Source organism: Belonocnema kinseyi, chromosome 5, assembly GCF_010883055.1.
Source record: "Belonocnema kinseyi isolate 2016_QV_RU_SX_M_011 chromosome 5, B_treatae_v1, whole genome shotgun sequence".
Classification (NCBI taxonomy): Eukaryota; Metazoa; Arthropoda; class Insecta; order Hymenoptera; family Cynipidae; genus Belonocnema; species Belonocnema kinseyi.
Genome location: NC_046661.1, coordinates 74,679,601 through 74,694,005, shown reverse-complemented (window position 1 = coordinate 74,694,005; position 14,405 = coordinate 74,679,601). Strand labels below are relative to the sequence as shown.

The window sequence follows — 14,405 nt, the reverse complement described above, 5'->3', positions numbered from 1 at the left end:
TATCCCATCCACACACTACTCCTTTCCCCTGCCGAGTGAGTCACGCCTACCCCGAAAGGGAAATGGCTTAATGGTGTAATAATAATAATAATAATAAAATTAATCATGTATTTTTTCTAATCGATCAAATAATGTCTTAGCCACTCATTGTAACGGTTTTTGCACAAAAAATTCCAATTCCTCATTTAAAAATTGTATTTATCTGGGTTAGCTTTTCCCAATATCATTTAAAAAAAAGGATTTATTTTTGTGTGGATTTTTTGGATAAGAAAACTTACATTACCAAGTTATATTTATTTTAATATTTAATAATACAGGGTTGATGAAAATGCATTTAATATCAGCACGTCAGATTTTATTTTCACAATTCAATACAATAAGCCATAAATTAGCTAACTGATCTCATTCTCTATTTCAAAAAACACATTTTTTCCCTAAATGCACACTGGCTGACTAGTAAACAAATAAATACAAGTATACAGCTGGCTTAACTTTCAATGCAAGCAATACTGAATTACTTAACATACTAGAGTGTTCTAACAAATTTTAATTCGAGTTAAATTTCAATTTAAAATTTCTAATAAACAAACATAATTAAATTACAACTTAGTTCGATACCAATCTACAATTAAAACATACAATTTCCCTACTTCATGGCTCAGTTATTATACTAATTTAAATATTCATTATTTATCAAAAATCAAAAAACTGCCTAAAGAAAAATTTAAGAGTGATTATAGGCCAAAATACTTTTTTTTATAATCGAGCACGCTATTATTGGTCTCTTTCTCTCTCTTTCTCTCAGATAAACATTCAGTATCTCTAAATAAGCGCAGAGGGGTCAAAAGAAAAAAACATACATCATAAATCTAAATTGCGTAAAATCCCGATTTATAAATTTGAATTTCCCGCCGATTGAATGCAGCAATGCTGCCAATTCGAAATTATGCGCGAAAATTTGAATTGAATTTGTCGAATTTTCAAGAATCGGGAAATTCAGTCGTACGAAAACAGGCGACGATTACTTGGAAATTCTTAACTTTTCGTCGTAATAAGTCGAATCGAGTGTCAATTTCCGATAAAAGTTAATTAGCAAATATTCATTAACTTTATCTGCGTCTGTCGCCTCTTGCTAAAGTCCAACTGATTCGCCACCGGAATCGCAGAATTTTACTAAACCAGTTCGATGGACTGTCGACGTTTCTCGGGATTCCCCGAGATATCAACTTGTACTCACAGCCAGCACTCCAAGCGACAATTTTTTTTTTCTAGAGTTTAAGAGAAAATTTACAGTTTTTTCAGATTTTTAATTTAAAAAGTCATTCGGTTCTTTGACTTATCTTTATTATTTAAAAGACAGATCAAACGTCCAAAAATGAATAACTTAAGAATCTGAGTTTCTGCACTTGTGAGAAACGTATATCTGACATCTAGTGGCGAGACGTGTAACTTAAAACCGCCCGGGAAATTCAAAAAGCAAAATTTGACCAAAGCTGATTATTATCCCAGTATAATTATTCTTCTTGCAAAACTAATTAAGAATGCAAATAATAATGGAGAAATCTTAACGTTTAGGATAAAAATGAATATTTACCAATTAATTAGAAAGCTTTTAAATTCTCTCATACCCCAAGAATTAATTTACATACATAGATCTGATTGAAATGAGTTATTTTAAATTAAGAACGCTTATCACAATTTTCGAGCAGTCTACCTAATGAGATCTCTTTCATGGAATGAAATAAATAGGACGAATTTGGGTATGCCTAGTGTTGTTGGATGATTTCCCGGTTACTTCCCGAGGACAAGCCCGTTGAAATGGTTAGGATGAGAAAGTTGAATTTCAGTATGGGGTAGACAACTGTTGGTGTAGCACTCGAGAAGGTCAGTACTACAACCAACACATTTATTGCAGTGGCAGGTGAGACCATCTCCACACATTCCATATTTGTCGTCATACCCCCCACATATCTCACCAGGACCCTGAAAAAAATTAAAAATTAAATGTTCCGCCGAGTAACTCAGGCGGTAACGCGTCGGGTTTGTAAACGGCAGGTTGCGGGCTCAATTCCCTCTGCCTATACTTTTTTCAAACATTTTTTTAAATACTAAATTCTCTTATGAATTCGTTTTAAAGTATAGGAAAAAAAAACATTTTAAATTCTTTCTTTTAATGTAATACTCGATTTTTTCAATCTTTTTGCGCAAACAAATTTATCTTCTATAGATTTTGATTAATTTTACAATTTTTTTACAATTTTTATATACACTTGAAATTTATACGAACAAAAAATTAAATTACAATACAATTTGATTCATTTTTATTGTCTCTTTTATGGAAACGCCTGTGCATTATGAATAAATTATTCAATTAATAGAATACTTTTTAAAAAACTACAATACTTTACATTATACAGGCGACGAAAACTTTAAATTCGTTTTTCTTGAAACTAGCCAAATATTGAGCCTTAGGAATTTCACAATTTTACCTTGGCAATTGAAGTTTTTATAATTTACAGTTTTACTTAAAATTGCACAAATTTACGTTTATTAATAAAAACAAAACGAAAAACGGTTTTCAACCAAGAACTTCAAATCAAGAACATCCTACAGCAAACTTAGATATTCAACTAAATAATACAATTTTTGAGAACAAAATATGAATTTTCAAATGGAATAGTGAAAGTATCAGTTAAAAAATTTAATTTTCTACAAAGAAAATAATTTTCAACAGACAGTGCAATTTTCAAGCAAGGAGAAGAATTTGATGCTAAAATGATGAATCGTCAACCAGAAAATGAAATTTCAACAAAAAAAGTTTAATCATCAACCAAAGAGAGGAAATTTCAACTGAAATGATGAATCAGGATTTATTCGTTTCTAGGCTTAGAAAAACAACTGTTTGGTTAACAATAAAAACATTTTTTTTTAAATTTAAATATTTTTTGTTTCAGAATTCGGCCTTTAGGTTGAAAACTCAACTATTTGGTTGAATATTTAACTTTTTCTTTGAAAAATTGTTTCTTTTGATTAAATGTGCAACTATTTGGTTCTTAATGCAAATGTTTGGTTGAAAATTCAACTATTTTACAGAAAATTAAGTTTTTTAGGATTAGAAATCAAATTATTTCTAAAACATTCGACTTTTTAGCTTAAAAATAAACTTTTTTGTTTTTGATAGAAAATTGTACATTTTGGTTAAAAAAATAGTCTTTTTTGGTTGAATTCAACTTTTGTTTTAATTAAAAAAAATTATTTTTAGGTTAAAATATCAACTCTTACTACTTTGTTAAAAACTAATTTTTTCAGGTTAAATATTCATCATTTTAGTTGAAAATTCATCTGTCAGTGTGACAATTTTTCTATTCTATTAAATATTCTTTTTAAAAATTAGTTTGTTAATTGAAAATTTACCGATTTTATTGTTATTGATATTTAATTTTTATAGCAGAAAATTAAACTTTTTGGTTGAGAATTTATTTATTTTGTTGAAAATGAATTTTTTTTTAGTAGAAAATTAATCGTATTGATTAGAAATTAAACCAATTGTTGAAAAACTATTTGGTTATATTTCATTTACTCTGATAACAATCCATCTATTTTGGTTAAAAATACAACTTTCTGGTTGCAAATTAATAATCTGTTTTGATTAAGAATTTAACTATTTAGCTATAAACTATCTTTTTGAAGATTCATAATTTTAGTTGAAAATTTATCTCTCTGTTCGAAAATGTCACTATTCTTTAAAAATTCGTTTTTTTAAATTAGTGTTTTCAACTGAAAATTTAGCTACTAGATTTTCTATTTATATGTCATCTTTTATAGTAGAAAATGAAACTAATTGGTAAAGATTGTTTTCTATTTTCTTGACGATTCGTCTTTTTTAGAGGAAAATTAATTTTCTTGGTTGAAAATTTAACTATTTAGTTGAAGATACATTTCTTTGGTTCAACATTTAAGTATTTTATCAAAAATCTTTTTTAAAATTAACTTTTTATATCGATAATTCAACTGTTCCATTTTTTGGTTGAAAAATGTTCGTTTTGTTGAAACAACAATTAGTGGGTTAAACATGTATGAACTTTATTTAAAATGCGTCTTTTTGGTTGAAATGTTAGGAATTTAAAGCATTTTATATTTAATTTAATACAGTCCCTACGTTATTTTTATTTAAAAGGAATTATCTTTATTGTTTTATTTTTTATTATCAATCATTATTCTACAAAGATTATGATGTATCAGCAAGAATGTATATTCATTTACATTACATAATAATGCAACTAAATTAACCTTGTTTACATGTTGCACTTCCTTGTGATTAAAGTGCAATAATCGCTTTTTATAATAATAAAAGAATCTTTTTTCAATAAGATTGATTGTGATTGCACTTTGTCCTTGGCAACTAAACTGAATTACTCAGAAAATAATGAAACAAGTAAATAAGCAATTTAATAACAATAATAGACATGAATGATTATTACAAAGCCATGAATAAAAAAATAATTTATAAAAAAATTGTAGAAATAATTTGACAATTCAAATAGAATAATAATGATATTTTAATATACAGTATATTTTTTATAATGCAATATGTTTGATTATAGAGTGATTTAAAAAAATATTTTTCAATTTGATATGTTTATTATTCTCTACTTATTGTATTTTGTAATTGGCACACTTCACGTTAAAAAAGCTCATGGAAAAATATTTTTCTTAAAAAAACAACAACAAAAAAGACAAAACTCAAATAGGTTAACTCTAAATCATATCTGATTTTGAAATAATGTTCTCAACAAATTATTGACTAAAAATTTACAGCTTAGGCTAATGTGCGTATTCAGTTTCGAAAATAGTTTTTTTCCTGATAAAATTAATAAAATAATTTCATATAATAATTTTTAAATTATTTATTTCTACCAATAAAGAGGACTTTTTTTACCATAAAAGATGATTTTTCAATCCAAAAGGATGACTTTTTCACAAAGTACTTGAATATTTAACAAAATAATTAAATTCTGAACCAAATTACTGAATCTTCTATCTACAAAGATAATTATGTAACTAAATAGTCGAATTTTCAAACACCAAAGATTAAACTTAAACCAAGAAGTTGAATCTTCAAGCTGGACTGCAGAATTTTTTAGAAAACACATTAATTTAAAAAAAAAGATTAATTTTTAACAAAAAATTAATTTTTAACCAAATAGTTACATTGTCAAATTAGAAAGATACATTAAAAAAAATAATAATATTTGATATTTCAATAACAAAATATGATATTTCTATCGAAATAAATGCATTTTAATCAATTTTTCACAAAAAATATTAATTTTGAACTGAACACATGAACTTTCAAACAAATAGTGCAATTTTCAACATAATATGTAACAGTTGATATTTTTCACTCAAGAAAAAAAAACAAATATAACTCAAATTGTTAAATTTTTGAAGTCAAAGACGAATTTTCTACTAAACCAAATGGTCGAGTTTTTAATAAAAAAAGGTTCAACTTTAAACAAAAACAGCTAAATTTTTGAAAAAATAGTCAACAAATAAATTTTTTAACTAAATAGTTGATTTTTCAGTCAATAGAGAAAATAATTGAATTCAAATTGAAATGAAAATGGAAATTTCTGCCAAAAAGTATGAATTTTAAAATCAAAAAGACGATTTTTAAATCAAATGCATGAATTTCTTAACAAATAGTGAAAATACAACTATTTGTTTCGAAATTCACGCATTTGGTTGAAAACCAACAAAGAGATGAATTTTTAATAAATATAAGTGTTCAGTTAAGAAAGTAAAAAAAAATTGAACTTTCGACCCAAAAGACGAATTTTCTGTGAAACAGATGTTAATTTTTAAATGAAAATATGAATTTTTAACAAAAAAAGCTCAATTTCAACCAAGAAAAATTAGTTAAACTTTTACACTTGTAGGTGAATTTTTAATTACATTTTTAGATAAAAAAATAAGTTTGCACCCACAAAAAAACGAATTGTTCGCCAAAAAGATGATTTTTCAACTAAAATGATGAATCTTCAACAAAAACATGATTTTTTTATCAAATTGGTTAAACCTCCAAACAAATAGTTAAATTTTCCACCGGTTATCTTTTTACTGAGAAAACTGGAGAAAATTACACTCAACTCCCGATAAAAGACGGGATTCGGGCATGGCCCTCCTTGGCCTTGATCCTAAACCAAAGGAATCCAAACATAAACAAATAGGAACCATTTGTGTTATGTTTGGGCGCATGGCGCAATCTGACGTAACTAACGCGGCTCCTCTCATCGTGAAGCTGTGAAGGCTATCAGTTCTATAAATATTGTAAACGGGGGGGGGGGTCTTATATCGGGAGTTGAGTGTACTGAAATTTCATTTAATTTTAGTGAATCCAACAAATATTTTTTAGATAATAAAAAAAACTTACTCTGCGACATTGCAAAACTTCGCACAGGGATGAAAAGCTGATACCAAATTTGCACTTGTCGCAATCATTGCCACAAGTTTCACATACGATTCTCTCTTCCTCTCGATCCCTTATCGACGGATAAGCAATGCATCTTAAAAAAAGGAATGATTGTAGTTATTGTCACCATAAAACATAAATCACTATAAAAAACACCAATAAATTACGATAGTGCTTCCGACTTTATTAGAGGTACTAGCATTTGCCTGAACGTTTGGCCCGGGGAGAGGAAAACTGTGGAAAACCCCTCCCAATGCCAAACATTTTTTGACAGTCGAGTTTGAAGGTAGACATTCGACCAAGACTATCGAATGCGAACAATCATCCTCGGCGTCAAAATTTATTTATATAATGGATTAAAAAGATATATATTCTTACAAAGGAAGGACTGTGACCAATAGGAAAGCGCCTACACTTTGAATGGCCATCCTCTTGTTCGGAATATCTGAAAAATAAAATTATTCATTTATTTATATGTATGTAGTTATATGTCTTTAATTTTTTGCATCATCAGTTTAGCATGTAAAAATTCCAAATAATTACTGTCAAAAAAAATATGTAGTTATGGGGACAGGTTTTTAAGGAAAATAACCCTTTTTTTTGGTCGTTTCAAAATTTTGCAAAATTTTTTGCATAATTTTAGAAAAAATTTGAAAGTGAGGAAATTTTATTTTTTTCTCAATTGGAAGAGAAACATTTTTTTGTTTTTAAGATTTTAATCAAGTTAGAAACGGGAAAATGTTGGATTTTAAGCTTTTCTAAATTGGAAAAGGCATTTCTATTTTCTTAACATTTTTATTGAGTTGGAAGGCAGAAAATTTTGATCATCCATAGTTTTTCCGAATTGGAAGAGGGAATTTTTCGAAATACTCTTATTGAGTGGAGAAGGCAAATAAATGTTTATTTTCAATATTTTTTCTTGAATTGGAAAAGGACATATTTTTTTAAATAAACAAATTTTTATCCACTTGGTAGCGAGAAAAGTTTTGGTTTTATTTCTTTCTGAATTGGAAGAGGAACCTTTTTTATTTTCAACATTTTTATTAAGCTAAATGGAAGAAAATTTCGGTCAATAATTGTTTTTCTCAATTGGAAAAGACCAATTTTGTAGCTTCAACACTCTTATTGAGTGAAGGGGCCAAATAACTTTATATTTTCAATCTTTTTTCTGAATTGGAAAAGGGTAATTTTTTAAAACATTTTTATTACGATAGAAAGCAGGAAATTACGATTTTTTTCTAACTCACAAGTGTGAAATTTTTCGTTTTTAGATTTTTAGCGACATGGACGCGATAAAATTTTGGTTTTTTATTTCTTCTGAATTGGCAGAAGAACATTTGTTCTATTTTTGAGATTTTCAACGACTCGAAAGGAAGAAACGTTTGATTATCAATCGTGTTTCTGAATTAGAAGGGGGCCATTTTTTCTTTTTAAAATTCTTATTGAGTGAAGGGGGCAAATACATTTTTATTTGAATCTTTTGTCAGAATTAAAAATTGATTTTTTTTATTTGCATTGAGTTAGATGAAGGGAAATTTCGATTTTCATTTTTCTCCTAAATTGAAAACGGGCATTTTTTCGTTTTAAGAGAAGGAAATATCGATTTTTATTTTTTCCTGCATTAGAAGAAGGACGTTTTTTCTTTTAAACATTATTATTGAGTGAAGGGAGCAAATAAATTTATTAAAAATTTTTTTTCCTAATTGAAAAGGGTACTTTTAAACAATTTTATTGAGCTGTATATGAGGGGGGGGGGGGGGGGGGGGTATTTTTCCCTGATTTGGAAGTGGGAAGTTTTGGTTTTATTTTTTTCTGGATTGGAAATGGAAAATTCTTTACATTTAATATTTTTGTTGAGTTGGAATGGGAGAAAATTTTATTTCTATTTTTTTCTGAACTATAAGACGCCAATTTTTTCTTTTTAATATTTCTATTAAGTGGACATCGTAAATTCGGTATTTTTAGCATTGAGATCAAAGGTAGGAACTTTTTATTTTTTATATTTTTTCTGAATTGAAAAAGGATTATTTAAAAAAAAATTCTATTAAGTTGGATGGGTGGAAATTTGCATTTTATTATGTTTTTGTTTCTTAATTGGCAGTGGGAAATTTTGTTGTTTTTAGATTTTAGCGAATTGAAAGCGAGGAAATGTTGGTTTTAATTTTTTTTCTGAATCGGAAAATGGTCTTTTTTTAATTTATTGAGTTCGAAAATAAGAAATTTCTATTTTTATTTTTTCCTGAATTGGAAGTGGGATATTTTTTGCTTTTAAGTTTTTTAGCGACTTGGAAGCCAGAAGATTTTGGTTTTAATTTCTTTTGAATTGGAAGAGGAAGATTTTTTCAATTTTAAGAGTTTTATCGAGTGGGAACCTTTCATTTTTAATTTTGTACAGAATAGAAAGTGGGACATGTTTTATTTTTAACATTTCTATTAATGTGAGTTGAAAGGGAGGATAAGTTTTAATTTAGAGCATTGAAAATGACAGCTTGGATTTATATTTTTTAACCAGAAATCTTTGAACTGTTCCATTTATAAACGTTTAAAATTATGCAACTTAATCGTATATAATTTAAAATTGTTCAATTAGAAAGTACTGAAAACGTTTTATTTGGTGTAGATTATTGAGCCTTTTAATTGAAAATTTCGGAATTAAAATATTCCTTAGCGTCAATTTTAAAAGTTTGAAATACAAAAGAGCTTCACTCTGAGTGCTTTAATTTGTAATTCATTTTTTATTTGTTCAAATAAAAAAATGTTCAGTTTTAAGAGCTCAAATTTTGTAATATCAATGATCATAAAAAATTGGAAAAAAACTGGATAATGACCGGGACCCTGATACGAAATTTCCTATTTCATTAATAAGTAGGAAACAATGTTACTAAAATAAGGGTTATAAACAATTAAAATTGCTTCAATAATATTTAAAAAATACTAAATCTATTATTTTATTCTTATTTATGGGTATCTTCTTAATTTATTTATCTGTTGCGTAAACTTAATGATATTACAGTCAGCAATTAAAAAATGGAATATTTTACCAAGAGGAAATTTCAATAACTGGAATTAGTATTGGATTTATGCCACTCTTGGATTTTATCACACGCGTGTATTCTTCACGTGCTCATTGTAAATATGGAAAAAAACGAAACGACTAATGATTCTTGCAATGTTGCAATTATAAGCGCGACTATAGTACAATAAAAAAAATCGCTTTTTTTGTAATATGATTTATTTATTATACGCTCTCGATTTTAAACTTTTATTATTATTCAGTAATTACTGAATCAGTATATTTTATGTAAGAGTGATAACATGTTGATTTCTGATGAATTAAAAAAATGAGCAAAACATGTCATTGACACTGTTTACTACCATTCATACAAAATTAAAGCACGCTAATAATTTATTTACAGAGTTGACTTAATATCAATTATCAAAAGATAATTCTTCAATTCTTGTTTTGTTTTGTGTTATTTCAGATTCACACTGGGACATTTATTATCCTTTATTTTTAATTTAAGTTTTTTTCTGTCTTTTGCAATAAAATTTGTTTCCAGGAATGATTTGTTTTTTAATGAATCGAAGGGTCTGTGACTTGGGACGGTTATTGATTGATCAATTTAATATTGCGAAGAAGGAAAATTTTCCTGATTATCTAGGTCTTCATTATTGTACCGTGAACTGTTTACTACAAATCATAATCGGGCCAGTCATTACGAATAACAAAAGTGAGATTAAGTAATCAGTATGTTATAACTATACTTTTCACACATGGACCCATGGCCAAGAGCGTGATCGGCCATCTTTGAAACTTTGTCTTCAAAAATCTTTAAGTTTTTATTTTTGTAATTAATTTTTATGAATCTATTTTTATCGCATACTTAATTTATATATATATATATATATATAACATTTATCTTTTTGTTTGAATTTTTATCTTTGTAGGCTGAAAATTGAACATTGATTAAAAATTTAACTATTTGATCGAAAATTTAACTTTTTGGTTAAAAATTCAACTATATGTTGGAAATTTAATTATTTTGTTCAAAATTAAAGTATTATGTGAAAAAAAATATTTTTGGCCTAGAATTCAACTGTTTTGTTGAATATCTGGCGATTTATAATCTCCTGAAAAAATCAATTATTGGTAGGAAAGTGTGATCATGTGTTTGAAAATTCTTCTTTGCAGATTGAAAATCGAGTGTTTCGTTGAAAAATTCAAAATTTTCAAACAGACGAATTTTGAGACAAATGGTCCAATTTTTTACAAAAAGATGAATTTTCAACGAACAACCTATTAGTTGATATTTCAAGCAAAATAAAACGAATTTTTAACAAAACTGTTAATTTTTCAACTACATAGTTAAAATTGTAATCAAATGTTTAATTTTTATTCTACTAAGATGAATTAGCAGCCAAAAAGACCAATTCTTAAGCAAATGGTCGCATTTTTAAGAAAAAGATGAATTCTCAACGAAAAATCTAATAGTTGGTACTTTAGGCAAAAAAAAAAAAAAGAAAACGACTTTTCAATCAAATTGTTAATTTTTCAACCATATAGTTAAATTTTCAATCAAATGTTAAATTTTCGACATACAAAGATGGGTTATCAATTAAAAATACAAATTTTCAAACAAATGGTTGATTTTTTAATACAGAGATTATTCTTAATCTTTGTAGATTGAAAATTTAACTATTTGTTTAAAATATTAACTATTTTGTTGAAAATTTGTTGGCTATTTTTTCCTTGAAATATCAAGTTGTTTTGTTCAATAATTCATCTTTATCAGTTAAAGATGGAATATTTGGTTAAAAATTGAACTATTTGGTAGAAAATTTGTTTGCTTGTTTGCTGAAACATCAACATATAAAATTTTAATTCACAATTCATTTTTCTTAATTCAACCATTTGTTTAAATATCTTCTTTTTGGTTAAGAATTGAACTATTTAGTTGAAAATGCAAGTATTGTTCGAAAAAATTATCTTTTTTCGTCGAGAATTCAAACTGCTTTCTAGAACATTCATTTCCTTTTTTTCTTGTTGAAATATCAACTATTAAATGTGTCGTTGAGAATTTATCTTGTTGTTAAAACTTCGACCATTCGTTTTCAAATTCGTCCTTTTGGTTCATAATTTTTAAATTTAGTTTCTGATTGATTTTCTATTATACACATTAAATATTGAAGAGTAGATAAGAGTAGGGTAAGATTACAATTATTAAACAGTAAGGATTTTTTCATTTTAAATCATCAAAATTGAACTACATGTTTCCAAAAAATGTTCAGAATTGTATTATTTTAAACTAGAAAATATGCCAAATTAATGAATCCTTTATTGTAAATTCTAATAAATAAAGAATTTTAAATTGCATATAATTCAAATTTTTTTTATTTTCCAGTGTTAACCTTTCAATATGAACCACATTGAAAAGTTGAAAATTAACCGAAATATGTATTAATTAAAATATTATATAATTATTGATTATCTTATTGAATTAATTTATTATTCAGTATCATCTATAAAAATTTAAAAGGCTTGACTTTTGATCTTAAAAAAAATCAATATTTAAGAACTCTGATTTGTAAATCTTTAAAAAAGGAGAGTTTAATTCAAATCTTTCAAATTTAAGAGTTTTCTAATCTTGAAAATTTAGAGTTAAAATTTATGCAAGTTTTAAATTTTGCTACTACATTTTCAAAATTCAAGAAGTTTTGGACTGTAACTTCAAAGTTCTTAAACTTTGAATTTTTAATCTTTAAAACTGAATATTCTTTCATTTAAAAAATTTACAATAGAAAATTATGCAAATATTAACTTTAAACATTAAACATGATGTAATTTGTATAATTTAAATTTGAAAATTCTTCAATTTTGAAGATTTGGAATTGAAAACTTGACTTTTGATTGCCAAAATTATCAAAATTTAGGAAATTTTATTTATGCATCTTTGAATTGTTAAGAATCGAAGAATCTTTAAGATAGACCCACTTAAAAAAATATTCGAAATTTCACGATTTTAAATTATAAAGTATTAGAATTGTAGAATAACTAGAATATATTTATTTTCAATCAAAGAAATCGTTTCTTTAACAGAATTTTTTTATTGGACCACAAATAATTTCAAAACGAAGAAAATCCTTTACAAAAGTTGTATTGGAATAAAAAACCATTTCTTTGAATTAAAAAATATGTATTTGACTCAAGAGAAATTTGATTGGATGAAAGAAAATTTTCTTCGAGTCAAAGGAAATAGAGTAAAAAACATTATTTTTAAATATTAATTATCCCCGCATTTGTAACATATCGTAACAGTTTTACAAAGCAGTATTATTTGTATTCCTAATTATACAAAATTCAAGAGTTATATACCTGCAATGTAACATTGAAATTTATATAATTAATGTGAATTTAATTTTCTGTTAACATTTGTTTGTTAATTTTAATTTCAGTGGTAATATATGAACCTAATTTCCTGATTTTTATTGATCTAAACGATTTTCATTTTATATTGTATAACTGTTAAATTACTAATGAAATGGAAAGAAACGCCACAGTGTGACAATACTTCGATGATGCTGTTTAATTAATTCTGTATTTTACATAAAAATTCCATAATTTCTACGTAATGGGTATGCAATTGTTACGTAATTAATATGCAATTTTTATATAACCATTAAGAAATTATAAAATATATGTTAGGATGTAGGTATGTTTTCATGATATTTGACAATTTTGAGATTATTGAAATATGATTCATGATTGTTTTGAACCCCTGGGTTACTATGACTCATTATTATGGTTCTCGAATTTGTGAGTCAGTTTGACACATTTTGAAACCATTGAGAAGTCTTTTGATAAGTTGATTACATTTAATTTCATAGAATAACAAAATAATATAAAATCTAAAATATTCACAAAATTTTGAAGTTTAACATGAAAAGAATTGTTATGAAAGTGTGATTAAAAAAAAAGGTTCTACCCGGAAGAGATATCGATGCTCGTTCAGTATGGATTCAATTCTTCGCTCCAGTGATATCAATGCTACAAAACCTTTTGTTTACATCATTTTTTATTTATATTTTAATTTTTCGAAAGAAATTGTTTTTTAATTTGTAGTATTGTTATATTTTTAGTATTTCCTACTTAATTTAAAGACAAATGAATTGCAATTTTTTAATTATCAAGTTAATGGTTATTTTTTAAATTAAACTTTAATACTAATAATAATAATTGTACTAGGAGAAAAATATTTTTAAAACATCCAAAATATTTTCAAATTATAATTAAAAAATATGAAACTGAACTACCATTAAAATATGTAGTGAATAGAATGTCATAAAATGGAAAACCTATAAGACAAATGGAATAAATTTTTTTAAACCTAATTTTCATTTTAATGAACTCACCGATGAAATCTCGAGATAGAAACAAATCGAGAAATCCGAAATGAACGACGAGGCCGGAAATTGCCCAGGTTGTCCATCGACTCGGTCACAAAACTGATTTTTATTTTTTTATTTACAAAATTCCTTTCACTTCTCCACAAGTCCACAATTTTCCGGTGGATTTAAAATCCCGCCCGAAAAATTGGACCTCACTTTTATTTTGCTCCCCAGGTGAAGTATAATTTTGTTGCAATAAAACAAATATTTGGGCCTGAATAACTAATAAATGAAAATCATTAAATAAATGTAATATTACATATTATAAATAAAAAAATATTTATCTTAAAAGGGCTCAACTACTCTGTGGCTTAAAACTTGTATAGCCACTCTCGACCAACTCGGAACGAGTAATGGATGAAAGTGGTACTCTGTCCTAGAATGATACAGTTAATCCCCACTCAAGTACTGGCCAAACATTTGCTGTGTCGGGGGTAGGAATTATCATTCTGAGAAAATAAAACTCTCTTGGGGGCCGCCCATAAAC

The 14,405-nt window shown here is 26.4% G+C and overlaps 1 protein-coding gene across 1 annotated transcript in view; it reads right to left on the bottom strand.

Annotated features, from left to right (window-relative positions):
- Window positions 1-337: 337 nt before the first annotated feature.
- LOC117172290 overlaps window positions 338-14,405 on the bottom strand; it is a 36,288-nt gene continuing 22,220 nt past the window's right edge. Inside the window, exons 2-4 of the mRNA XM_033360047.1 lie at window positions 6,851-6,917; window positions 6,434-6,566; window positions 338-1,983 (exon numbers count right to left, since the gene is read on the bottom strand). Of these exons, the coding sequence (XP_033215938.1) occupies window positions 1,792-1,983; window positions 6,434-6,566; window positions 6,851-6,917 (392 nt within the window). The 3' untranslated portion in view covers window positions 338-1,791. The remainder of the gene's footprint in view (window positions 1,984-6,433; window positions 6,567-6,850; window positions 6,918-14,405) is intronic.